At 43.3% G+C, this 27,504-nt stretch overlaps 2 protein-coding genes and 1 pseudogene across 3 annotated transcripts in view; 1 reads left to right on the forward strand and 2 right to left on the reverse strand.

The window, feature by feature from the left end:
- The window catches only part of TBX19 (T-box transcription factor 19), a 71,888-nt gene extending 61,148 nt beyond the window's left edge, over window positions 1-10,740 (reverse strand). Inside the window, exon 1 of the mRNA XM_007989615.3 lies at window positions 10,237-10,740. The gene's annotated coding sequence lies outside the window, so the exon portion shown is untranslated. The remainder of the gene's footprint in view (window positions 1-10,236) is intronic.
- SFT2D2 (SFT2 domain containing 2) lies at window positions 193-27,504 on the reverse strand. 2 transcript variants are annotated; one of them, XM_007989611.3, is made up of 8 exons: window positions 27,132-27,345; window positions 21,775-21,861; window positions 21,455-21,540; window positions 18,191-18,272; window positions 16,740-16,775; window positions 16,594-16,652; window positions 14,274-14,303; window positions 193-10,807 (listed from the first exon to the last, which is right to left on the reverse strand). In XM_007989611.3, exons 1-8 carry the CDS (start codon window positions 27,192-27,194, stop codon window positions 10,768-10,770), a joined length of 483 nt encoding a protein of 160 aa, XP_007987802.2. In that variant the 5' UTR covers window positions 27,195-27,345; the 3' UTR covers window positions 193-10,767. The 2 variants fall into 2 exon arrangements, with proteins under 2 accessions (XP_007987802.2, XP_007987803.2); XM_007989612.3 differs by lacking the exon at window positions 16,740-16,775 and having other exon boundaries at window positions 27,132-27,504.
- On the forward strand, window positions 6,249-7,432 carry LOC103230641 (ankyrin repeat domain-containing protein 36B-like; annotated as a pseudogene).

Here is a 27,504-nt window from a genome sequence, read left to right on the forward strand (position 1 = left end):
GACTCATGTGAAACCCTAAGTCATTAAAAGAGAGGACTACATGTCAAGTTAGGCCCCCAAAAACATCTTTAAGTGCCTATAATGTGTGCTACACACTGAGAATTCAAATTAAAGATACGGTTTTTTCTTACAGTTGTACAATCTTCATGTGGTTTCATGTGGCTTCATGAAGTTATTAAAAAATAAACTAGATTTATTAAAGATCATAATGCTATCATTTATTGAAGAAAAAAGCAAAAACAAAATTGTGATGGGGGAGGAGAGACAGCTTGGCAACATTCCTTTTAAAGTTAAGTTAGCATAAAGAAAACAATATTTATTAAATGAAATAGATTTTCAAGGTAGGAAAAGAATGTACTTTTGGATACAAAAATTCAGTTACACAATCAGTAGCATTCAAAATTAGTTATGAGTATTTATACAATTACAAAAAAGGATTCATGTTTCAACAAAGTGTTGTAAAAGCTCAAACATTTTAAAACAGGCACAATATTCTAAAGACATATAAATTCACCATGGGCTTTTGAATGTCCTCACTCCCAACTTCATAATCAAAATTTACAGAAGCAGCAAAAGATCAGAGTTCAGAGGGCTATTTTTTTCCCTTTCCTTATTTAAGGTTGCAAACACATTGACAAAGGCAAAATAAACACCTTTCATAGCAGAAAGACCAAAAAATTGAATGTAAACTATAGCTCTCCCTTAGGAGATTAAACAAATACAAGGTTCATTTGTACTTAGAACAAGGCTCATAACTTCTTGTAGCATGGACATTCAACAGGCACAGAGCAACATTCACCCAAATACCAGCTGCAATTTGTCCTTTAAGGATGCCTCACAAGGATATTATGTCCAGGTAGCTGGTACATATCAGGGACCAGCTGTCCTTTTGTTGTTTGTGGCTATTTATTAAATGTAGTCACATTACTTTGTTGTGAATATGTACCATCATTTGCTACAATGCTATGAACTGACCTTTAATTTTACTTTTTTTAGCAAATTATTCCAAATCCTGAATAACCTTTCATTTTAAACAGCAAAGTTTCTCCTGTCTAGTGGACTCATGGTTACAGATCATCCTGTCTACAGAAAATCATTTTGTACATTTCTAAGCCCATTATCAGTTTATCTACTCCTGCTATAAAATGACATAATTTTTTGTCAATTTACATTAACAAAGGCACTGCTACTCCCCATTTATCTCGCTGCTACAAAAACTGGTAAGTCAGGTAAAGCTTAAGTAACAGGGACTATGAATTTAGAGTAGAAGTGAAAATAACCAAAGTGGAACTAAATACCCTATTCTTGAATGAACTGAGATCAAGTAAACTTCACCAGACTTTCTTCTTAACTATTAAACTACTAACCCAAGGTAAAGTCACACAATTTTACCTCCCAACAAACTTTTAAAATAAAAATTTCCAAAAACTTTAGATGCCTAGGTTTTGTTATATCTTACCAAGAGTTACACAGTCGTAAATCTATATTTAACTTCAGCTAAACATCTATTCACTTTTTAAAAACGCTGTCTGCAAATAAACTACTGGACATCTTAAGCTTACTAAAAAAAAAACTTAAGATTTTTAAATTAAAAAAAAAACACTAGAACAAAAATCTAGCAAATAGCTTCATGTATCTTTAAACACTGATTCTTAAAAATTTATATGCTGAAAATGAGGTTTGAGAATAGGTATTTTAAACTATTTATAATCCTACAGTCAATTCTAGTCAGAAGTTATCTGAGCAAAGAGAAAATAAACAAAGCCTGGCGTAAACAGTCCCATAGAAAATAGAATCCATAGCCATGGGGCTGCCCTTCAATTTCCCAATTCATTCCACTAAGTCTCATGATGCAACATCTGTCACTTTCATAGGGAAAACAGAAGCCAAGCCAGATCCTCCACACTTTAAGATATGGTCCCTTATTATCTATTTTAACAGAAGTATCAAAAAGCTATTTTTATTTATTTATTTATTTTTGAGACAGAGTCTCGCTCTGTTGCTCAGGCTGCAGTGCAGGGGCATGATCTCGGCTCACTGAACTTCCACCTCCTGGGTTCAAGCAATTCTTGTGCCTCAGCCTCCCTCCCAAGTAGGTGGGATTATAGGCACACACCAGTTACCCTGGCTGATTTTTTTGCTGTTGTATTTTTTGTAGAAATGGGGTTTCGCCATGTTGGCCAGGCTGCTCTTGAACTCCTGCCCTCAAGCGATCCACCCACCTCAGCCTCCCAAAGTGCTCGGATTACTTTGGGAGTGTGAGCCACTACACCCAGCCAAAAAGTGATTTTATTTGGAATGCATTTCATGATTTTATTTCTTGCTCCCTGAGTATGCAGTGATTAGGCTGGATGGGAGGTGGCACTCAGGCAGATAATTCACAAAGTCACCACACAAGGGTGATAGACAGATGATCCAACACTGAGATAATCAACCCAGTGAAAATGCTACACTGGGGACAATGTTTTGCCCTTTCCAGAGACAAGATATCTTGAGCTGGGGTCTGAGCTACGGCTATTAGAGGAGCAGAACTGAAGGTTCCCTTTGAGCCCATTCTGCAAACGGGGATGCATTTCAGATAATGAGACAAGAGATGGGATTGAGTTAGTACACAGCATGTCCAATACCCAACAAGTAGCCTCAGAGAGACTGGGACAAGAGGGAGAGGGGACTGGAAGCCATCTCTTCTGGTGTGAAGGGCAGTACTCCTCCCAAGACAGCATTCAGAGAGCCAACAGCCCAGGGCAGATCATGCCAGGACAGTGTTTCCACATGGCTGACTGAGTACCACATTCCCATCTGCAAAAGAGTCACCTTATTGGTTCCCTTAACTTCCAAAGTGCAGCAAGCCCTCCTTCACCCAGCAGTGAACAGAAGAGAAGGGAATGCAGGTCAGCAGGGAGACAGAGACCATTATTAACCACAGGTCTGAAACCCTAATTCTTTACTCACTCATCAGGTTGCTTTTAACCACTGCTGTTGCTTGGTAACAGGTTTCAGCAGATTTGAAATGGATTTCTTCCTCCCACAGTCTAACAAAAACAAGTAGGGAAGCAACTAAAGAATAAGGCAACTTAAGGAAAACCCTGGGAGGCAGGGTCATGCAAAAGCTGCTTATGGTGTCCTGACGGGAGCTGTCTGAGCAAACTGGCCACAGGCAGTGAGTGAAAGCAAAGCAGAAGCCTTTCTACAAGACCCATCTCCTGCCAAGAACCCCTCCCTGATGCCTCCTCTGGTGGGGTCTGGGATAGGCTCTCTACCCTCTCAGAGGATGGAGGCAATACCATTCACTGGGCAGTCACTGTGAATACTGAATGAGAAAAAACATGGCAGTGTCCACAGGGCCAGGCACATCGTACTAGGTAAGATTTGTTAGATAAATTAATGATTAGAGACATTCACTCTCACCTTCCAAAGTTGCCAGTTATTTCTGGGATTAAATAACACCTACCCTACCGAGGCTCTACTTATGCCAAGCCCTATTCTAAGCACTTGACATGTCTCACTGACATCTTGCAATGACCCAGTAGGAATTGTTATTCCCACAATTTTTAAACAGATGAACAAACTGAGGAACCAGAGGTTAGGTAACTTGTTCAATATGACACAGCTAGTATATGACTAGTCCCAGCTCACACCCAGATGCAACTGACTTCAAAGACTACATTTACTACTATTATGCTATAAAGCCTATAAAGCCCTGGTGACAACTTAGTACCCTGGCCTCATGTCCCACAAAGTCAATCCAGGGATTAAAAAGGATATAGGGCTGGGCACGGTGGCTCACGCCTGTAATCCCAGCACTTTGGGAAGCCAAGGCAGGCGGATCACTTGTGATCAGGAGTTCGAGACCAGTCTGGACAACATGGTGAAACCCCATTTCTACTAAAAATACAAAAATTAGCTGGGTGTGGTGGCACATGCCTGTAGTCCCAGCTACTTGGGAGGCTGAGGCACAAGAATCGCTTGAACCCGGAAGGCAGAGGTTGCAGTGAGCTGAGATCATGCCACTGCACTCCAGCCTGGAAAACTGAGGGAGACTCCGTTTCAAAATTAAAGCAGTGTGTAGAGGGAAATTTATAGCACTAAATGCCCACAAGAGAAAGCAGGAAAGATCGAAAATTGACACCCTAACATCACAATTAAAAGAACTAGAGAAGCAAGAGCAAACAAATTCAAAAGCTAGCAGAAGACAAGAAATAACTAAGATCATAGCAAAACTGAAGGAGATAGAGACCACGAAAACTCATTCAAAAAACCAATGAACCCAGGAGCTGGTTTTTTTAAAAGATCAACAAAATAGATAGACTGCTAGCCAGACTAATAAAGAAGAAAAGAGAGAAGAAGAAAATAGGCACAATAAAAAATGGTAAAGGGAATATCACCACCTATCCCACAGAAATACAAACCACCATCAGAGAATACTATAAACACCTCTACGCAAATAAACTAGAAAATCTAGAAGAAATGGATAAATTCCTGGACACATACACCCTCCCAACACTAAATCAGGAAGAAGTCAAATCCCTGAATAGGCCAATAACAAGTTCTGAAATTGAGGCAGTAATAGCCTACCAAACAAAAAAAAGTGCAGGACCACATGGATTCACAGCCGAATTCTACCAGAGGTACAAAGAGGAGCTAGTAGCATTCCTTCTGAAACTATTCCAAACAATAGAAAAACGGGGAATCCTCCCTAACTCAATAGATGCAGAAAAGCATTCAACAAAATTCAACAGTCCTTCATGCTAAAAACTCTTAATAAACTAGGTATTGATGGAACACATCTCAAAATAATAAGAGCTGTTTATGACAAACCCACAGCCAATGTCATACTGAATGGGCAAAAACTGGAATCATTCCCTTTGAAAACCGGCACAAGTCAAGGATGCCCTCTCTCACCACTCCTATTCAACATAGTATTGTAAGTTCTGGCCAGGGCAATCAGGCAAGAGAAAGAAATAAAGGGTATTCAATTAGGAAAAGAGGAAATCTTAAATGTAAGACCCAAAACCATAAAAACCCTAGAAGAAAACCTAGGCAATACCATTCAGGACATAGGCATGAGCAAAGACTTCATGACTAAAACACCAAAAGCAATGGCAACAAAAGTCAAAATAGACAAATGGGATCTCATTAAACTAAAGAGCTTCTGTACAACAAATGAAACTATCATCAGAGTGAACAGGCAACCTACAGAATGGGAGAAAATTTTTGCAATCTATCCATCTGACAAAGGGCTAATCTCTAGAATCTACATAGAACTTAAACAAATTTATAAGAAAAAAAAAAAAAAAAACCCCATCAAAAAGTGGGCAAAGGATATGAAAGACACTTCTCAAAAGAAGACATTTATGCAACCAACAAACATATGAAAAAATGATCATCACTGGTCATTAGGGAAATGCAAATCAAAACCACAATGAGATACCATCTCATGCCAGTTAGAAAGGCAATCATTAAAAAGTCAGGAAACAACAGATGCTGGAGAGGATGTGAAGAAATAGGAATGCTTTTACACTGTTGGTGGGAGTGTAAATTAGTTCAACCATTGCGGAAGACAATGTGGTGATTCCTCAAGGATCTAGAACTAGAAATACCATTTGACCCAGAGATCCCATTACTGGGTATTTACCCAAAGGGTTATAAATCATTCTACTATGACACATGCAAACTGCAGCACTGTTCACAACAGCAAAGACTTGGAACCAACCCAAATGTCCATCAATGATAGACTGGATAAAGAAAATGTGGCATATATACACCATGGAATAGTATGCAGCCATAAAAAAGGACGAGTTCATGTCCTTTGTAGGGACATGGATGAAGCTGGAAACCATCATTCTCAGCAAACTATCGCAAGAACAGAAAACCAAACACCACATGTTCTCACTCATAAGTGGGAGTTGAACAACGAGAACACATGGAAAAAGGAGGGGAACATCACACACCGGGGCCTGTTGGGGGATAGGGGGCTAGGGGAGGGATAGCATTACATGTATACCTATGTAACAAACCCGCATGTTCTGCACATGTACCCCAGAACTTAAAGTATAATAAAAAATAATTTCCAGAATCTCGTATAAAAAAAGACTAAAATTTAAAATGCAGTTTATGTAAAAGATCAACAGAACTTAAAGATAATCACTGAGTGACTTACAGTAAAAATTCAAAAAATGAAAAAGACTAGTGTACTACAAGACTATCTGAAAAAGAAGAAATAATATCACAGAGTATCAAAAACTTGAATGGGAGCAAGAACTCTGCAGTTTGAGATTTCTGATAGTCATGAAAAAGAAGACCTGTTGCATAAAAACCACTTGATGTAAAATGAAATTGCCAGGCTCAGGCTGGAAATAGACACAATAAAAAATCAAATCCTGGAAAAGAAATACCTAAAAGACATTGAAATTATAAAAAGAAAGCATGAAGACCTCAAAAGGCTCTAAAACAGAATGGGGAAACATCAACAAAAGCTATAGCCCATTATAGTGGACAGCTTACTGCTCTGACAGATGAGAACACAACGCTCTGTTCCAAACTGGAGAAGGAAAAACAAAGCAAGAAAAGACTGACGAAATGGAATCATACCAATGTAGACTGAATGCTGCTCTACGTGATCATAATCAAAGTCACTCAACAGAAGAGACCAAGAGCTTGATTTCCAGGGCACGGTAGAGAAATTGTGTCATTTACAGGAAAATTTGAATTCTCATGTTCTGATTCTTTCTCAACAACTTTCTAAAGCTAAGAGTAAGTTCAGGGGCCTCAAAACTGAGCTCCGTTACACGAGAGGCTCTGAAAGAAAAGGCTTTGGTTTTTGAACACATACAAAGAGAGCTAAACCAAACAGTGTCAAATGAAGGACACTGAAAAAATGTACACAAATGGCCAAGATAAAGTAGAAAAATGCAAAGAAAAGCAAGTAAGATTATGTCAACTACAAAGACAAACTATGTTGCTTCAACAGCAACTGGATGATGTTCACAACAAAGCTGACAATCAAGAAAAAACAGTAATTGATATTCAAGCCAACTGTAATGCTACAGTACAAAATCTTCAGGCTGAGTGCATAAAGTATCGTCTTTTGCTAGAAGAATAAGAGGATGATCAATAAAGTTAATCATTTGAAAGAAAAACAATGTCAATATGAAAGACAGAAAGCAGAAAGAGAAGTAGCTGTGAGACAACTTCAACAAAAACAGGGTGATGTCCTAAACAATCAACAACAAAAGCTTTGCTGGATGCTTCATTGCGTCACTGCATCCGTTGAGAAAGTGAGATGCAAGATTCAAGGAAGAAATTAGGCCAGACGAGAATTCAATTTCAAGAAAAACAGTATCAACTTACAGCAACTATAAGATGTACTAAGGAGACGCAAGGCCACATACAAAAGCTCAAAACAGAAAATTCCATGTTAAGAAATAGTTAAAAAGCAAGATGGCCAAATTGAGCAGCTTCAGAAAATCCTGCGAAGCTCAATGCAGCAGTTGTTGAAAGAAAATGAAACTACAGAAACAGATGAAGCTTCTTCTGAATTTAAATCTGGATCCTCTACAGCAGAGGTCCCCAACCTGCAGGCCACGGACAGGTCCATGACCTGTCAGGAACCAGCTACACAGCAGGAGAGTTACTGTGGATCTTCTAGATTATCTGCATGCACGTGACTCTTATAACCAGTTTTTAATTTCTACAAAAAACAAAACAAACAAACAAACAAAAACGCCTGCTTGGCTTTGGATGGGGACTGCACTATATCTATAGATTAATATGGGAAAGAATTAACATCAACAATGTTGAGTCTCTCAACCTATGAACAAGATACTTACTTAAGTCTTCTTTAATTTTTCTTAGCAATGCTTTTTAGTTATCAGTGTACAGATATTCCACACAGTTTGTCAGGTTTATTCCCAAGAATTTTATATTTTAATGCTATTGTAAATAGTATTATTTTTAAATTTTCAATTCCTAATTCTTCTAACAGAGAAACATAATTGATTTCTGTGTATCGATTATATATCCTGCAGTGTTGCAAAACTCACTTGCTGGTTTCAGTAACCTGGTAATGGATTTTATTTGGTTTTCTACATAGATGATTATATCTGTGAATAGACCGTTTTACTTATTTATTTTCAATCTAAAGGCCTTTTATTTTTCTCCTTCCCTCCCTCTTTCCCCCAACTCCCAATTAAAACATGATTGCAGCGGCTAGAATTTCCAGTACAATGTTGAATATAAGTGGTAAGAGTTGACCTCTCTGTCTTATTCTCAATCTTAGGGGAAAACATTCAGCCTTTCATCATTACAAAGGATGTTAGCAGAAGATATTTTAAAGATGCCCTTCAATAGGTTGAGGAAATTCTCTTGTATCCCTAGTTTGCTGAGATTATTTTTTAAATAAAGAATAGTTGTTCAATCTCAAAAAAAAAAAAAAAAAAAAAAAGGACATGGACATGGAGGGGTGAGCCTTCTAGGTGTCTTATTCCAGGTTGCTGGAGCTGCTGGAGCTCACAGTGATTAGCCAAGCCTCGTATCAGTTCTAAAGAAAAGGAACCATGAGCACTCCTGACCTCCTCCATGCCCCTTCTGACACCACAGCCCTTCTGAGATCTGTCTCCAAGAGGCACCTGGGATGTGAAAGAATCCCACAGAAGCCAAAGGGGTAGCATAAAATTTCCCTTCCTGGCTGAGGACAGTTTAGGGATCTGAGCAGATGACTGGATGCTGTCAATAGCCTAGAAAGAACCTGGGAAGACTAGCTCCTCTCTCTGGCCCTGTCAGGCTTATTCACAGCTCCCCAGCCTCAGAAGACAAGACCGGCAGGGCACAGTGGCTCACACCTGTAATCCCAGCACTTTGGGAGGTCGAGGCGGGTGGATCACCTGAGGTCAGGCGTTTCAGACCAGCTTGGCCAACATGGTGAAACCCTGTCTCCACTAAAAACACAAAAATTAGCACAGGCATGGTGGCGGGCACGTGTAATCCCAGCAACTTGGGAGGCTGAGGCAGGAGAGTTGCTTGAACCCAGGAGGCAGAGGTTGCAGTGAGCCGAGATCACGCCACTGCACTCCAGCCTGGGTGAGAGAGTGAGACTCCATCTCAAAAAGAAAAGATAAAAGACCAGTCAGTCTGAGTTCTCAGCCACAGTAGGACAAAGAAAGGTTCAGCAAGTAGCCACAAGCAAGGAGACAACCATCAGGTCACTTCCTTTGGTTTAGTGGTGGCAAAGGAGGAGCCCCAGTGGACCAGTTGGCCCTGTGCAAAGAGCAGAAAGGCAATCCAGATAAATGTAATTTGTAGGATGACTCTGGAGGTCCTGGAGGGCCAAGAACACTGGCTGACAAGACAGGGTGCTAATGGTGGTCAGGCAATAAGGAGGAGCTGACAGGGAACACAAGGGACAGTGAACATCCTACAGATCCAGGAAGAAGCTTCCAAAAGAGATGGGCAGGGACAGCCAGGTAGGAGATGGCTTGGCTGATGAAAATGGGGAAAACAGTCATAGGCAGTTACAGGAGGCACAACCAGAAACAGGCCAGAAAACTCTGGGTCATGAAGGAGGCTGAAGCTGTGGGTTTGGGAGGACCCAAAAACCAATGTGGGCCTTGATTCCCTTGACTGAACAGTGGGATAACAATCCCTGCTTCCTTACAAGGCTGTCCATAAGAACCAGGTAAGATCATGGACACAAAAGCACTTTGTAGGTTAGGCATCAGGCTGATAAGAGACCACCTGCAGTTTATGGGATCCTCCCCAGTGTCCCCAGCACAGGCTGAGTGCAAACACCGGGACTATTTAAAGGTCACTGGGCAGGCATGCCTACTTCCTGTTGGCCGCACAGCAGGGATCTGTCTTCCCACCCCACTCTCCCCTGGCCCAACGCCAGGGGAGAACGGAAAATAAAATCAGTTTAAAAGCAAACATTTATAAATAATGAAGAAAAAATATATAGCTGAGAACAGCAGGATTTTTCACCTCTTATGGGCTCTTGTCCAAAAAGAAATAGCAGTGTTTTCTGATGCTGCTCTGTTCTTTCTCCATCTAGTGCCAGGAGGTCATAAAGAAAGATATGTAGGGAGAGGGAGGGAGGGATGGGAAATAAAACCCAAGAGAAAAAGAGCCTTCACCTAATGTCAGAAAATACATTCCACAGTGAGGCGTAGAATCAGAACACCAAGAATGCTTAGATTCAAATTCCGAAACAGCATATACCACCAAAAAGTGCTTCTTTTCTACCTCACTCCATGGCCAGGCTCTTCAGGGGCTTGTGTAAAGCAGAGTCACTTGTTCTTAGATGCCAGAGGAGAAGCAGACTCACTCTATGCAGGACAGTGGTGATGGCTTCCATGCTGAGGGACAACTGGACCCCAAATCTCTGTCCCTTACTGTTGCTCCCCTGTGATCTCTGATGGGGCTGCCCTTTGCCACCTGGGAATCACTTGCACCCAAGGGTTATCTGCTGCTGCTGAACAGGTTTGTATTCATGGGAATTCAGTGGGACAACATCCAGAGAGGAAACAGGTACGTGAGGAAGATTCCATTCCACAAGATATAGAATCCACTTCTCATCCTGTGCTACTGACATTCAGGTTCGAGAATGTATTGTTGCTTCCAAAAGTAACACTCAAATGTTCGAATCACAAGCAACACATTGCTGCAAGATAAAAGGCACATGTCTGTAAGACAGAGATTTCAAAGATAGTTACAAAACTGTCCACCAGCTTCTGTCCATAGCGCCTTCCAAAGCTTCGCAAAACTGGCCATGAATTATGCAAGACACACTGCAAAACACTTCTTCACAGCATCCCTAGGAAAGAAAAGACACAAAGATGAGTGGAACGTCGTCACCCCAAAGGCACTTTAGAGGGCACCCAAAGTGGAAGCTGCAGAGTAGAAAGCACCTAGACTGAAAGATCAGACCTACACAGCATCAAACCGCAGCTTCAACATTTATTAGTAGTACTATCCTGGGAAAGTTCCTTGTCCTGTTTGAGTTCCAAATTCCTCATCTGTAAGAGGGGATGTCCCCACTTACCCCACAGTCTGATTATGGGAATAGTCATCATAATCAGAGAAAAAGATAATATAGACTATCAGAAACTAAGAAATCAGTCAGGACTGCTGCACTTCAATATCAGTCAAAATCACAGAATGCACTGAGAGCGTTAAATATTAACTGAAACCTTTCTTCATTCTAAGCAGGCAGCAGAAGGGAGCTCACTATGGGTTCTGAGTACTTATTAATATGCTATATTAGCCTTATCACAGATATATTCTGCTTAGAATTCAGTGTAGAGGGTGCAAGAAAGAGTTGGTCTTCAAGAAATTACTATTCTACCCAAGCAAGCAACTCCATTTCCACCACCACACCACACTGTGCAATGTGGCACTAGGCTTCTCATACCCCAGTTCTGTTCCACGTTCTCAACTGTGCTGCACTAAGGACACTGGGAGTCACATAAGGGAGGGAGAGGGGAATGGATGCATTTCCATGAGTAGGCACTGCACTTTAATATCAAGATGATTCCAGGGCAGCATTTCTTGAGATACACTCTGCACTGTAGTCCCAGAAGAGTCTCTGCACAAGAAGGGTTTTATGGCCCCATAAGTCCCCCTCATGGCAGCTCACAATACACATAGCATATGGAAGGATCTAGCAAGCCAGGCAAAGAGGAACTTACCTAATTTTGCTTAACCTGTTTCTCAGATTACTTGATCATAGAACTCTTTTCTTCCACAGAAACACTACTTCTGTGGAACACCATGGGAAAAGCTATTCTAGGGGAACTTACAAATAGAAGGGTGGGGCCAGGCATGGTGGTTCACGCCTGTAAACCCAGCACTTTGGGAGGCCGAGGCGGGCTGATGACTTGAGGTCAGGAGTTCGAGACCAGCCTGGTCAACATGGTGAAACCCCGTCTCTACTAAAAACACAAAAAATGAGCCTAGAGTGGTGGCGTACGCATGGAGGCTGAGGCAGGAGAATAGCTTGAACCCGGGAGGTTGAGACTGAGGTGAGCTGAGATTGGGTCACTGCACTCCAACCTGGGTCATAGAGTAAGACTCCATTTCAAAAAAAAAAATAGAAGGGTGGGATCTAGCTCTGTGATTCCCTCCCTACTAGAGGAGTAATTCACTTGCTTAGCACATGAAACTCACTATCTCAAATAAAATTCCATCATTCTATCAATCACTTGTACACAAATTTTATACATGCCAATCCAGATCAAGCCTGAAGCTCTGATGAATGACTCCAAGCAAGTTTCACGAATGAGACCTGTGCAACTGCACTGGCCCCATACTTAGAAGGGTTCACATTGGGTTTAATGCCTTGATTTGATGATGTTGCCATCTTGAAATTCATAATCTTTTTTTTTTTGAGACAGAGGCTCACTCTGTTGCCCAGGCTGGAGTGCAATGGTGCGATCTCAGCTCACTGTAACCTCCGCCCCCCAGGTTCAAGAGATTCTCCTGCCTCAGCCTCCTGAGTAGCTGGGATTACAGATGCGGGCCACCATGCCCGGCTAATTTTGGTATTTTTAGTAGAGACAGGATTTCACCACGTTGGTCAAGCTGGTCTTGAACTCCTGACCTCAGGTGATTCACCCACCTTGGCCTCCAAAAGTGCTGGGATTATAGGCATGAGACACCGCGCCCGGTCTATGATTTTTGAACAAGAAGCTCACATTTTTATTTTGCACTAGACCCTGAAAATTATGTTGGCACAATTATGTTGGCAGGCTAATCAGTATCTCATTGGCTCCTCAGTTATGATGGACTCTGGCTTACTTCACATAAAAATCTAGCTTCCCAGGACATCCCTGCCCATATTCTTCTCAGAAAAGCCACCAGGCCCCAAAACCAGCCAGGTCTGCATGGAGTATTTCATAACTGTTACCCTCCTGGAATTTATCAGTGAAGCCACTCAGCTACCTTTCATTTGAAAGGCTTAACTTCACATCCAATCAATCACTCCTCAGCACTTTCAAATCACTGTCAGCAATAGTCTTGGAATTTGTTAAGACATAAGATTGCTCTTCCTCCTTCCCAAGTCATGCATAATTTTTCATTTCCTCAGTATAGTTTGTTTGTTTGTTTGTTTTTGAGACAGAGTCTCGCTCTGTCACCCAGGCTGGAGTGCAGTGGCGTGATCTCAGCTCACTGCAAGCTCCACCTCCCAGGTTCACACCATTCTCCAGCCTCAGCCTCCCGAGTAGCTGGGACTACAGGCGCCCACCACCACACCCGGCTAATTTTTTTTTTTTTTTTTTTTTTTTAAGACGGAGTCTCGCTCTGTCATCCACGCTGGAGTTCTGCGGCGCAACCTCGGCTCACTGCAAGCTCCGCTTCCCGGGTTCACGCCATTCTCCTGCCTCAGCCTCCTGAGTAGCTGGGACTACAGGCGCCCGCCTCCACGCCCGGCTAATTTTTTGTATTTTCAGTACAGACGGGGTTTCACCATGTTAGCCAGCATGATCTTCATCTCCTGACCGCGTGATCTGCCTGCCTTGGCCTCCCAAAGTGCTGGGATTATAGGCGTGAGCCACTGCACCCGGCCCAGTACAGTTTTTTTAAAAAGCTTGTTTTTAATTAACAGGTAACGATAAAAAAAAGAATAGAAGTTAAATAGTTGCATTAGAACAAAGTTAGAGGCAAAGATCATGCGGCTAATTTTGAGAGGTTCATCACTGAAAGTGCTTAAAGAGGTTTGGAGTATTAGAATTTCAGAGCAAAAAGAGGCCTCTGGAGATGATCTAGACCAACTCAGTCTACTTATCAATGCTTTGAGGCCAGAGGGGTCAAGAGAGCTGCTCGAGGTCACACTGCTAGTTAGGAAGCCCTGGTACTGCTTACTCTCCATTTATAAACTCTTGTGAAACTTTTCCAGCAGTGGGATACTGCAAGAAGCACGAATTGAGATCCCTCCATATCTTACTCAGTGATATTAAATGACATTCACCTTTATTTAAAAAAAAAAAAACCCTACTCAAAGCTACAGGTTAAAAGAGTAACAATGTGCATATATGCACCATATATGAGTAGAATGTTCACAGCATCAGAAATTGATGTACCTGGGTAAATATCCATCATTAGTTGTATAATTAGAGTGGGTGGTGGAGTGACCTTTAACTTACTTAAATGAGATGTACACTATTTGTCTACTTGGCTCAAAAGACTTCAGTAAAGATAAATAAAATAGGATGTACTCTCTGAAAGCAGACTCTAAATTAAAATGAATGACAGAAATCATATTTCCAAATACACAGTCTTACCTTGCAAATGGTATGAAGGAAAGGCTATACCTATAATGAAAAACAAAACAAAGGGTCAAATGAGATGAAGGAAGTAGCAGATTATCCAGCAGAATGGGCTTCTGAGCTTTAAGAGTACCTGCATTGATTGATCCAGACCCTCTCCCATCCTCAGCCTAGGGGGTGAGCATGTGCACACAAAGGCCCACATATGTGCATGTATGTGTACCCAAACACACACACTATGGCCATGTACAGACAGGCAGCCACAGAAGAAGGGCAAAAGGTTCATGTGGCGATAACCCCTATGACCTCAGCCTCACTGCAGTACTGCTATAACCCTGAGCTAGCAGCAATCACCTACAACAGTCAGATTTCAGATACCCGGATGACACAGAAACTCTATTCTGAAAAAGTATCAAATAAAACCCAGAATAGTTGAACTGCCCCCTTTTTTTTGAGACAGAGTCGTGCTCTGTCACCTAGGCTGCTGGAATATAGTGGCTCAATCACACCTCACTGCAGCCTTGAATTCCTAGGCTCAAGCTTAGGAGGCTCAAGCAATCCCCCTGCCTCAGTCTCCAGAATTGCTGGGACTACAAGTATGTGCCACCATGCCCAGCTAATTTTTTTTTTTTTTTTTTTTTTTTTGCAGAGACCAGGTCTTGCTATGCTGTCCAGGCTAGTCTCAAACTCCTGGCTTCAAGCAATCCTCCCACCTCAGCCTCCCAAAGTCTTGGCATTACAGTGTGAGCCACCCATACCTGGCACAGTTGAACTCCTAACATTTTATAAATTCTAAACAGAATTTAACTTCTACCCAACTGGGATAAATTTTCTGCTCCGCTCCTATTAATTTTAAAAGAAGAGAAAAGAGAATAAAAGAAGAAAAAAAAATGCTACCAACTACTCTATGGGTGAAAATGTAGTATGTCCAAAGGTATCTTGGTAAATCCCAGTTAGCTCAACCCTGTTGCTTAGAAGGGAACCGTATATAAGGAAGAGGCTCCAGAACTCTAAAGAACCAGGCACTGTGTGTCAGGCAGGTTGTAAGCTGGTCAGCCCTTAGAAAAGCAAACACAGTCAGAACATGTCAGTGTTGAAGGGAATATCACCATTCAGCTGAACCCATATGAATGCTGAACCTCTGAAACTGGATTCAAAATCAGTCTATAAGCAAAGCAAGGTGTGTGTATATGGGTACCAATTTCTGCCCTAGAAGAAAATCAAAATATAAACAGTCTACCACTCAAATGTGCATTTAAACACACACACACACACACATACAAACACCACCATCCTTCTCCATATCTTATACTTACCATGTACAGAAGCTCAATTACTTGTCAACACAGTAAATTCCAAAAGGCAATTTGAAACTATATTTATTCAAAAGTCCAAAATTGCTAAAGGGAGGGATGGGAGTTACGCTTATAGTCTCAAGATTCATTTCTACCAAACAGGAGTTAAACCAATTGTTGGGAACTTTAAAATGTCCAGAATCCTGTTTTCTTTGCATTGTAGCAAACATTTTTTTCAAAAATAGGTGAGTCACATCTATATTCAAACTGGCAGATACCACCCTTGATACACTTTGAAAGAACTACAGGAATGTCTTGGAACCTATAGATTCCACATGTGCCACCACCCCCTCACTCTGATGTCGTATAGGCTTGAAAGGACCAAGAACCTACAGCCCCATTCATGGTTTCATAAAATGTCTCCAGCGTCCCTTTTACTATGCTTGGCTCTGGAGTTACAATTTCCTGCTCTTCAGCTGAATTACCAAAAGTCAACAGGCCTCTAAGCACATACGCAGATCTTACAGCCCACAGACACACGTTTTTCCATTTCGTCAGTGACTGTTCCTCATCTCCTGCTGACAATTCACTCTTTGTCCTTCTGTTAAATGATTCATTCTATCACAAATGTAACACTCATTATTTTTCTTACCACTTTCCTTTTTTGTTAACCTCTATTGGACTCACAAGCCTTTTTAACATCCCTTATAATACTTTTATTGTCCTTGCACTTACCGGACATGAGTGGTTTAATAGTATTTGTAACATCTCAAAAATCAACCATTAGTTCAGCAAAAATGCCACAGCAGGCAAGCAGCCTCCTGTGACCACTCAAGACCACTAATGCCATCTATTGGCAGTGGGCTGGGTTGATGGGCATTTGCTCTGGAGCCTGACTTCACTTTCATCAATGAGAATCCTTAAATTAAAGAGCTTCTGTGTTTTCTTAATTCTCCCACCCACAATATGTGAGTTTTATCTCCTTCGGCTACATTAGTCAGTGGGCTATGTGGGAGGGGACTGTTTAAAAGGTTACTTACCACGTCAGTGCCAAAGACTGCAAAATGCAGAAGATAAGTGCAAGTCCCTTGTTATGCCACTGGAAAAATAATAATATGGTTATAGGAGAGTGTGAGACAAGGGGCAAAAGCCAAAATGGTTAAGAAAAATTAAAATATACATTTACCCAAAAGGCAGAACACAGGGTAAGTGCAAAACACAACTAAAGGGAGAAAGGAAACATTAATTAATGACAATAACATGGCAGAAAAAAAAAAAACTCAAAACTTGTTATTCTTGACAAACGCACAATACTTATGCATCCTTCATCTCAAAGCAGTTAACCCACCTGAGTACCCATGTTTGGCAGAACAGTTAAAAATCTCCATGAAATCAAACTAGCCAATAAAGATTCACATAGCTTAAAAAGAGAAAGACGTTCTTTTACTTTCAAGTTTTCCCAGAACCTCTGCCCAGCAAACAAATCACATTTCGGGCCCACCCATTCATCTGTCCATCCATCTTTTCATTCGAATGCACTAAAGAAAGCTTAACACAAATCTATTTTAACTCCTACTGAATGCAAGTCTCTGCAGCAGAAAGCACATGCAAGGACAAAGGTTAACATGAGATATCAATCTCACAGTCAGCATGCCAGTTATTTGTTTACCTATCACCTAACACTTTCCCTAAGGCCATTCTTAGAAAGCTTTTCCTACAGGAGACTTGTCCAGGCCGTGGACATCAGAGGCTGGCCAAGGACAACTGGTGCTAGAGCAGTTAGCCATGCCTTTCCTCGCCATCCTTCTATAACAGTAACTACTCAAATATGTCCTAAACATTCTCTGTGTGCCCAGCATCGTGCCCAATACTCTAAAAGGACACAAAATAAATAGTAAATGTGGTCACAGCTTTCGAGAACTCACCTATTTGAACAAATGAGATTACACAAATGAAACTAAAAATAAAAGTACGTTCATCAAGTTCCAAATGTTGTAATAGTTATAAAAGTAAAGAGAGTGCAGGTATGGGATGAGTTTGACAACCACAGGGAAGAAAATAGGCCAAAAATGAGAGGCATTTGGGGTCAATGGGACAGGAAGCTATAACAAAGCTGAAGACAATGTTGTCAGAGCAGGGTACAAGGATGACAGGCCATATGGAGGCCATTCCCACTTTGGGGAGACTGACGAAAAACAGTAGTAAGTCCGCAAGTCAGACAATGAGGAATAAAGAGGCCATCCTATAAGGCAGGACACCCACCCTAGAGAATGAGTCCCGTGTTTCTGAGTTATTCCCTCTAAGCCCTGTCTGTGTGTGGCTTCAACAGTCACCGGGAAGGTGTCTGAGCTCCCTTACTACCACCATACCACTCTGGCTAATCTGACAAGCAATGCCCTCTAGAGGTGCTTTTCAGAACTGGTAGCACCTTGACACCCACTGAAACACAAAGTAGGGGAGGAGGGGATCGTGGCATTAGGTAGAGTGTTCCCTTCAGCCACATGGTTATAGGAATAAGGTAATAAGTCAAGCTGAACGGAAAAAGAGAAGAGGTCCTTAGGTTTAAAAGGAAAAAAATCTTATACAACAGAAATAAAAACTCCCATTTGAAAAGTCCAGCTAAAAAGCAGACCTTACCAGCACCATGATAGTTGCAATCAAACGTGTAGGCTCAAACATTCGCTTCAGCTGTTTCACTGGTCCCATGAGGAAGATGGTACTAAAAGGCAAACACACCCACACAAGCCTTTCAGAACAGAACTGCACTGGGCACACCGAGTCGCCTCCCCAAGATTTCCTGTGGCAACAGTAGCTAACATTTGAAAAGCTCTTATTCTGTGGAAGGCACTGTGCTGAAGGGCCTTTTGTACATTATTCTCATTTAATTCATCAACAACCAACCCATAAAGTGGAAACAATTACCACACAGAGCCCACAGAGTTACTTTATCCAAGGCCACCCAACTAGGGAATGATAGACCCAGGCTGTAAATGCATGCGGGTGTGACTGTAGAACCATATCATACCACTAGGTTAGATAAGCCTTCTCCTTGAGAGGTGCTACCTTGCCTCCCTGACGATACCTACTCATGGAAACAAACAAGGCTCAGGAAGTTTAACGAAAAACCATACCTTACAGGCTTAGGTAGGTTATGTTAAAAAGTAGAGCATTTCATTTTCTTTCATAATCTTCAGTGAATAATTCTAATGATGATGATATCATCATGGGTTATTTGTTGAATGTTTGCTAAATGCCAGATATTACATATATTACCTCATTTCTTCTCAACAATTTTGTAAGTTATGTATTACACTTATTTTAGAGATGAGAAAATCATACAGCTACCAAAGAGCTGGTATTTGACTCTATAGCTATTGGATTCCAAAGCTCTAAAAAGACATTCCCAGCATGCTTGGGTTTTTTGTTTGTTTGTTTGTTTTGAGATGGAGTCTCGCTCTGTCGCCAGGCTGGAGTGCAGTGATGTGATCTCGGCTCACTGCAACCTCCGCCTCCCGGGTTCAAGTGATTCTCCTGCCTCAGCCTCCAGAGTAGCTGGGACTACAGGCACACGCCACCACATCCAGCTAATTTTTGTATTTTTAGTAGAGACAGGGTTTCACCATGTTGGCCAGGATGGTCTCAAACTCCTGACCTCCTGATCCGCCCACCTCGGCCTCCCAAAGTGTTGGGATTATAGGCGTGAGCCACTGCGCCTGGTCCCCAGCATGCTTTCTGTATGAATGAGAGATTGCTAGCAAGAGTAATCACAAATGAAGCAGACTGTCATGTCTAACACATCAACTTGGCGTGAGCCACCACACTCGGCCAATAAGTCTTCCTCTCTTTGAAGTGCCATTAAGTTGCAAGGCTTCACTCTCAAGTGCTCCAACTAAAAGAACACTTCTTTAACCTACACTGAATAAGAAGCAACAGTCAAGGCTGGTCCTAAAAATTAAACACAGCATATACACAAAACTGTAACAGACTATAGGCAAAGACACAAACTCCCAAATACCCTGAAAATAACAATTTGCTCCCTTTATTATTTGCCTACACAGTACTATGAAGAATCCAGCCCATAGGGATTTGCTAAAGAGCTCTTCTGGACTAAGCAACACACCCATATATTTATGCTCAGTCTAGACTATATATTGCAACTTACACTGTCTGCCCAAAACAACCCCCCACCAAAAGTTAGTATTGGAGAAAGCTTTAGAGGCAACAAAAGACATCTCTAAGGGTCAGCATTTTACTGTCATAAGCACTAATAAATTAAGCTGTAAGCAGGTGGCCAGAATCATGCACTCAATCATTTAATTAACATCCCCCATTTCCAGCCAGACTCAGAGCTAAGTTTGGGTACAATTGGGGACAAATAAGATACATGTGCAGCCCTTATCAAGTGACTTACAGACCTAACAAGTCAGGGTAGTAAAATGCTACCTGCACTGGCACATAAATATAGATGGAATACTGAGAGCCCAAAGGAAGAGGTCATCAATTCTGGAGAGGAGGAGGTAATCAGGAAAAGCTTCATAGAAGAGGTGGCTTTTGAGCCAGGTCTTAACAAATGAGCAAGTATCTACCAAACCAGGGCAGCTAAGATAGGGCAGCATTCCAGAAGGAGAAAACAACCTAACAAGGGCACAACGACATTTTGGGAAATGCGAGTTCAGCCTGGCTGGGAAGCACACTGGGTAGGGAATGGGACAACGGCGAAGCCAGATCTCAAAGAGGCTTAACTGTATGCATGTTGAGGAATTTGGACTTCATCTGTAGAGACAAAACAGGGAGCCACTTGAGGGGGCTAAGTAGGGTTATAAATGAATGGCTCTACAGCTCAGTGGAAAATGGCCTGGAGAGGGGCAATGGAGGAGACAGACAGACCCAGCAGAGGCATCTTGTTCAGGTAAGGGTGATACAGGACAAAGCTAAGACGAGCTCAGATATCACCTTCTCTAGGAAGCCCTCCGTGACTCAGGTCATGTCAGCTGCCCCTCCTTGAGCATCTCTTTCCATATCTTGTTATATCATCAGTTATATGTCTGCCTGGCAGGGACCAAACTGGACTTGTCTTTGTATCCTTTGAGCCCAGGACAGAGTGTGATCAATGCTTACCCACTGAGCATACAAGTCAGTCAGTGAAGCACAAACAGCCATGGGGACACAGAGGAAGGAGCCAGTAAGACAGGGATACATCAAGCCCTGGTGAGCAATCATGGAGGGGAGACTTGGACCCCCAGGACTCTGAAGCCATTTACAGAGACACAAGGGCAGGGAAAAGGGGAAAAAAAGATGCCTGAGTTCAGGTTCCTGCAGGTCATTCAGGTAGAGGCCAGGCCAGTGCTCCCAGTTGGGGAAGGTGGAGTTGTTAGCACCAGTGTGATTGAAGCATCAGTGTGAAAGCTTGACCTGGAAAGTCTGTGCATTCACAACATGCAGAATGGGCTGCCCACCTCCAGGAAGCACTCAGATGCCCTGCCCACATGAGCTGCTACTCAGGTCTGGGAAGGTCTGACACTTAATAAAAACGAGTTTCCCTTATGGCCACTGGAGTGATGAGCCCTTTGAAAACCATCAACTCAATCTCTGACAGCAATAAGAATACAGCAAGCAGGAGGACTGGGTTGTAAACCCTGGAGAAATCACTGAACTGCTCTGTGCTGCAGTTCCTGAACATGTAAAATCACAATGGCAACACAGTTGCTGCTTTCTTCCAGGTGTTTCAAACTAAGATATAAAATGCTTTCAAATAATAAGATATGAATGTGAGATAATCTAACTATTTCTCTCCAAATCCCTTACAACTACTAGAGCCTCTTCTTTCACCTCGCTCAAGGGCAACCAAAATCCATTTTCCCATCTAATGATTAGCTAAGATTGGATTTTAAAAAAAGTTACCTCCCAATTGATGCGATATTACCAAAGGTATAAAACACTGCGAAGAGGTGTAATCCCTTCCTGGGCACCCACAGCAGAAGAGTACCCTAGAATTTAAAGCACAGCGTTTGCACATGAGCAACCCCTCCCACCTGGCCACACAAGCAGAGCTCACAGAGGAAGCCCTGAGGAGGCCGTTTCCCTCCCCACCTCCCTTATTCCCCTCTCCTCTCATCCATGCATTTTAGTGAAGGGCAAAAGGGGAAAGGAGGTGGACAAAAGGGGGAATATATAGCAAAGACGGCTAGGAGGAAAAGACAGAGGAGGGAGGGAAATCTTACCAGCAGTGAGCAGAGAATTCCTATAGCAAAACACGCAATGAAGCCTTTTATCCTGGTCCCCCAGCTTAATGAAGATGCCTCAACAACCTAAAATTGAAAAAAAAAATACATATACACACACATTTACTAAAAACAAAGCAAGCACATAATTAAATCTAGAAAGTGTTAAATTGTACTAGGGAAGGCAAGGAGCACAGAATCCTACACACTCAGGCGATGGGAGTCATCGAATCTAGACTTTATTAGAGCTGTAAAGTTACGACGCAGATATGAATCTCCTCTCCAGCAGCTGACAGCTGTGCCTCCCGCTGAACATCTTCAGAGGCAGAAACTCTTTGCCTCGAGCACAACCCATTTCATGAACAGGAAGGCAAGACAGCCAATCCTAGAGTAGCCCAGAGCCTTCCCACAACCCACGCAGGATGAGGACCACACCTGGAAAGGCATGAGTCCACCTGGGACCCTCCACCAGGCAGGGTCCCAGGAAATAAGGAAAAGATGAGGGGATGGCACTCAAGCAGCTGCTCCACTGGTCATCCTCTCCTACATCAACTCTCACCCGCATTATTTACTCTTGGTTCAGATGTTGTACTTACAGGGTGCCGGCATCAGTCAACTCATCCAAGTGCGAAACAGATCCTGGTTAATTAATGACTGTCCTGCTCATCCTGATTCTTTGCCATCATGATTAATCCCTCCCTGGAGCAAAGTTCAGGAGAAGCCAGGAGTTCCAAAAACACTATTGAAATAGGAGAGCCTGTGAGTAGCTCCCAACGGTTCTTTTCCCATGTCAAAAATGACAACAGCTGGGCACAGTGGCTCATGCCTGTAATCCCAGCACTTTGGGAGGCCAAGGTGGGCGCATCACCTGAGGTCAGGAGTTTGAGACCAGCCTGACCAACATGGTGAAACCTTGTCTCTACTAAAAATACAAACAATTAGCCAGGTGTGGTGGTACCTGCCTGTAATCCCAGCTACTTGGGAGGCTGAGGCAGAAGAATTGCTTGAACCTGGGAGGTGGAGGTTGCAGTGAGCCGAGGTTGTACATTGTACTCCAGCCTGGGCAACAAGAATATAACTCTTGTTGTCTTGAAAAAAGATGACAACAAAGTCTCTGCACTGGTGACCCTGCTCGTCTGTCCACCTGATGCAAGTGGGAACAGTTGTTCCAAGCTGGACAAAGACAGCTGCCAGTGAGGGACCACCACCACACAGGGCAGCTAGGCCATGTATATTCACACAGGGCTCACCTTGTATGGCCAGCATGGTCTCCATCTAGCAATGTGGTCAAAGTTCCCTACCATATTTCCACCGGGCTGATGGAAGAAGGTAGATAGTGGCAGACAGTCAAGAGTCATTAGACTGGCAACTCCCTCAGCCTTGACTACCCCCAGCTCAGGGATCTGTTTTCAACCATGTCTCCAGAGTTCCTGTCAAACCAGAAGCTTGAAAAGAACGATGAGAGGCTCCCCTCAGGTGTGGCACGTATTGCCAAAGACTACCTTAATCTCCACTCAGGAGAAAGGTATTTAGGTCAGGTTATACATTCATACATATTGCAACTGAGCCCATGACTCTGCACAGAAGGCACAAATTAGGGATGATAACAGGTAGCAGGGGCCCAGTGTTATGACCTGTCAGATGAGCCACCTGGTTTTACGCTGAGGTAAACCTCTCCTGGAGGAGTCTGATTTCCCAAACCCCCTGGGACTCCAAAATGAGCCATGTGATGATGCTCTGGTAGCAGGCTTTACAAGGCCCCAGACAAGCTAGTCAGGCTACTTCTGACTAAAGCATTTAACCTCCCACCAGTCTCATTTGAGTGGTACCTAAAATGAGAAGGTACCACTCTTCCTACTCATGCAAGAACCAAAGAACTTACCTTGCCAAGGCGAGAAAAGAACTAGCTGCAGGTGGGAAGAAAAATTGGCCTGGCTTGTTCATAGGAAGAAGAGTGGTAGTGGGATTGGCCTGGCTTGTTCACAGAAAGAAAAGCACAGTGGGATTGGCCTGGCTTGTCTGTAGGAAGAAGAGCGGTAGTAGGATTGTCCTGGCTTGTTCATAGGAAGAAGCATGGTAGTAGGATTGGACTGGCTTGTCTGCAGCAAGAAGAGTGGTAGAAAGATTGAACTGGATGGTTCCCTGAGCACTACATGTCATCAACAGGGATATTTTAAAAGATTCAACCTTTCTATTTTAAGAGGATAAACCATAAGGTTAAGAATGAAATCTGAATTGGCTTTGACATCTAGATTGCTAAATAACCTCAACAGAACAGTGAGATTCCAGCCCTCATAAAAATCAAAATAACTGACAATAGGAAGCAGTTCAGCCAAGAATGTGTTTCTGGTTTCTACCTTCAGAAAGGAAAGTGACACTCCATATTCAAGTCTCTCAAGCTGAATCCATCCAAATGTTACTGTTTGCCAAAATGGAAGGGTGGGGGGCATATTTCACCACTGTATTTTTCCATTACATGTGCTTGCAAGTTCTTTTACATGCACACTCGGTCAGGGAAGGAGGAAGCTGTTGTTCCACTTCTTCTAACTGGACTCAGTGAAAGCAAAACACTTCTTTCGGCCAAATTATGAAAACAAACTCATAAAATGTCTGTAAATTCATGACTGCTGGAAGCTGTGCTAGCATATTGTTTTTGGAAATTAGAGTAGCTAAAATGGTACCTGGATAGAACGTGTAGGGAATGCGCTCCCGGGCAGTCTGACTGACTGGCAGCTATTCACAAAGGTCCCTTTCACTCTGCGATGTGGAGAGAAGAGAGGCTCTTGCCAAGAAGAAGTAATACTAAGAATTTTTCAGAAAAACAGGATTGGTAGCCAGAAGGTGAGAAAGGAATACTGCTTCATTTCCACACTTTAAAATCAGATACTACTCATACCTTTCTTGTCCCCAGAATCGTTTATTAAAAAAACATAAAACCTATACTTTCAGAAAGAAGTCCATTGAAACTACAGACTTAAGGTGTACTTATGAAGATGAGGTATCCATCACAAAATTCATCATGGGCTATAATTAGATACTGCCATGCAAATTTTATAACTACCTAAGAGAGGTAGGAGAAATAGAACTAGTCATACCTTTATGGTTTCCATTAAAGGAATAAAAGTTTTAAAAAGCACTCTCTTCTAGTGACCTCTTAAAGAGATTTTAAGAATGCCTAATTCAACTTACCACACAAAACAGCAATTTCCCCACGGAATCCTCCAGTTCTACCAGCCCCCAAACCATGAAAAATATGAGACAATTAAATCAGTACTAATATTTTAAAGGAAGCTCGACCTAATCAGTAAATACTAAGCTGAAACAGCCTGGAAGATGAAGTCAGTTGGCAACAAAACATTTCCCAGGAATTCAAGACTCGGGAAGTGCCATACAATGATGTTATAAACAGAATCTCACTCAGAAAGAGGAAACTGATCAAAGAATGAAGCACCTATTCTTTTGAAATTAGATCCAACAGATGCCTCAGCGTAACACATTAAAGCCCTTCTCACAGTATCCAATACAGACATTCACCGTTTTAGGTTAAAAATAAGCTCAGCATTTATGTTTGCAAACTTTACTAGACGTCCACTGTTGAGGGTCAGCCCACTGCTTCGTGATGATTTTCGAGACAATAATATCTGCATCATCCCACTGTCAACACTCCACCCCCCAAGAGTTTGCAGGGAGATAAAGTGTCTCCCTCTTAAGCACCAACTGTTCATAAAGGCTTGTTGACAGTCAATGGAAATAAAGCTTTAAATAACGAGGGTCAGCTACCTACGAGTCAGACCTTTCTTAGGCCTGGTCTGAGATTCCACTTGAGATTCATAATAGAAGCTAGAAATAAAAAAAAAAAAAGAACCCGTGAAATTACTCCTGAGCCTTGACCAATTAATAAAGGCAACAAATTAAAAAGAACCCACCAACTAGTTTTGAAATGTCAAAAAGTTAAATTTCAATGCCTCAAACATTCGATCCCATAGAGTTACTCCCTCAAGGTGAAGATTAAGAGGGCAAGTTTTGCATTCTGAGATGTCATGCAGAAAGTGTGAGTCCCAGTATCACACAAAACAAAACCAAATAAAATCAGCAACCACAAACGTGGATGAAAGCAGCCTGCTGAGAAAGAAGACCTTGCTGAGAAACCAGAAGAAACACCGATTAGTTTCCAGTTAGCCATATCATCTTAACATCCTCATTTCACAGATGAGGAACAGAGGCTAAAGAATACACCAAAAAGTGAAGAGAAACGTTATTTTGTCATCCAAAAAGGAAAACAAAAGCTAAAAGCACCCCAAATAGAAATGCAGCATTCTGTGTGGTTCTACAACATAGGACATTAGTAGCCAGGTTTCAGCACGATTAAAACTTTTCTAATAGGCCGGGCGCGGTGGCTCACGCCTGTAATTCCAGCACTTTGGGAGGCAGAGGTGGACGGATCACTTGAGGTCAGGAGTTCGAGAACAGCCTGGCGCAGATGGTGAAACCACGTATCTAATAAAAACACAAAAATAAGCCGGGTTTGGTGGCGGGTGTCTGTAATCCCAGTTACTTGGGAGGCTGAGGTGGAAGAATCGATTGAACCCAGGAGGCGGAGGCTGCAGTGAGCCGAGATAGCACCACTGCACTCCAGCCTGGACGAGAGAGAGAGACTCTGTCTCAGGGGAAAAAAAAAAAAAAAAAAGCTTTTCTAATAAAACAAACCAACACGCAGGCAGTCTCCTGAGGCGCTGGGTGTCTAGAGTCTAGGTGTGGGCACTGTGGACACAGAGACACAGGATGTGGTCCCTGTCCTCATGGGATGGGGGGCAGCTTCTCCCCCTCAATCACAAGGCAATGTGTACAGGGAGTGTATAGGGAGTGTCACACCCTATAACCTAAACCGGACAGAAAACCAAGACAGAGCTCGCGGCGCGGCCACCAGCCCCGTCGCGAGGTGGGGACCGCCACCCCAACATGCCAGCCCGGGTCTGGCGCCCCGACCCAGCCAGCGAGGGCTCCTTCCGCCAGGACTTCGGGGCCCCCAGCCCTACCCGGCCCTAAAGCGCATTTCCCGGCCGGGGCCGACAGCCCAGTCGCCCGCCCTCCCACTCGCAGCTCGGTCCAGGGATTTCCTCCTGCGCCGCCCCCTGTCAGGGAGAATGGGCTGAAGGGGCGCGGGGCAGAAAAGAACGCCGCGGCCGACTGCCCCGTGCAGTGCCAGGGCTCCTCGCAGAGCCCTACAGAAGAGGAGGAGAAGGGGCAGAGCTACAGTCCAGAAACTCCAGGGAGTCCCCGCAGGCTTACCAGGCCCGGGCCGGGGACGCAGCGCGGGAGCGCGGCGAGAGGGGGCCGAGGGCCCCGGGCTCACTCACCTCGGACAGGCCGCTCCGGTCTTCCGTGTCCTGCCCGCTCAGCACCTTCTTCAGCTTGTCCATTGCGGCCCAGTACCCACCGGCTCCAGCCCCTCTGCAGCAGCCTGTTGCGCCTCGCGAAGTTGACGGCTCTTCCGGGTACTAGGCAGCCGCCCCGCCACCCAGGCGCCAACCGCGGCGCGCCCCGCCCAGGCACCTGCCCACCTGGGGGCGCCCGGCATGCCCCGCGCGCCCGCGCCGGCCTTCGCCCTCGTGTTTTTGTCCCGGGAGGCGGGTCGGGCCGGAGGGGCTGGGATTGAAGTCACCAGGCGCTGCCAAACATTAATGGGGCATCCGGAGCAGTTTCAAACCCGAACGGGCTGCGCTGCCTCGC

This window comes from Chlorocebus sabaeus, chromosome 25 (assembly GCF_047675955.1).
Source record: "Chlorocebus sabaeus isolate Y175 chromosome 25, mChlSab1.0.hap1, whole genome shotgun sequence".
Classification (NCBI taxonomy): domain Eukaryota; kingdom Metazoa; phylum Chordata; class Mammalia; order Primates; family Cercopithecidae; genus Chlorocebus; species Chlorocebus sabaeus.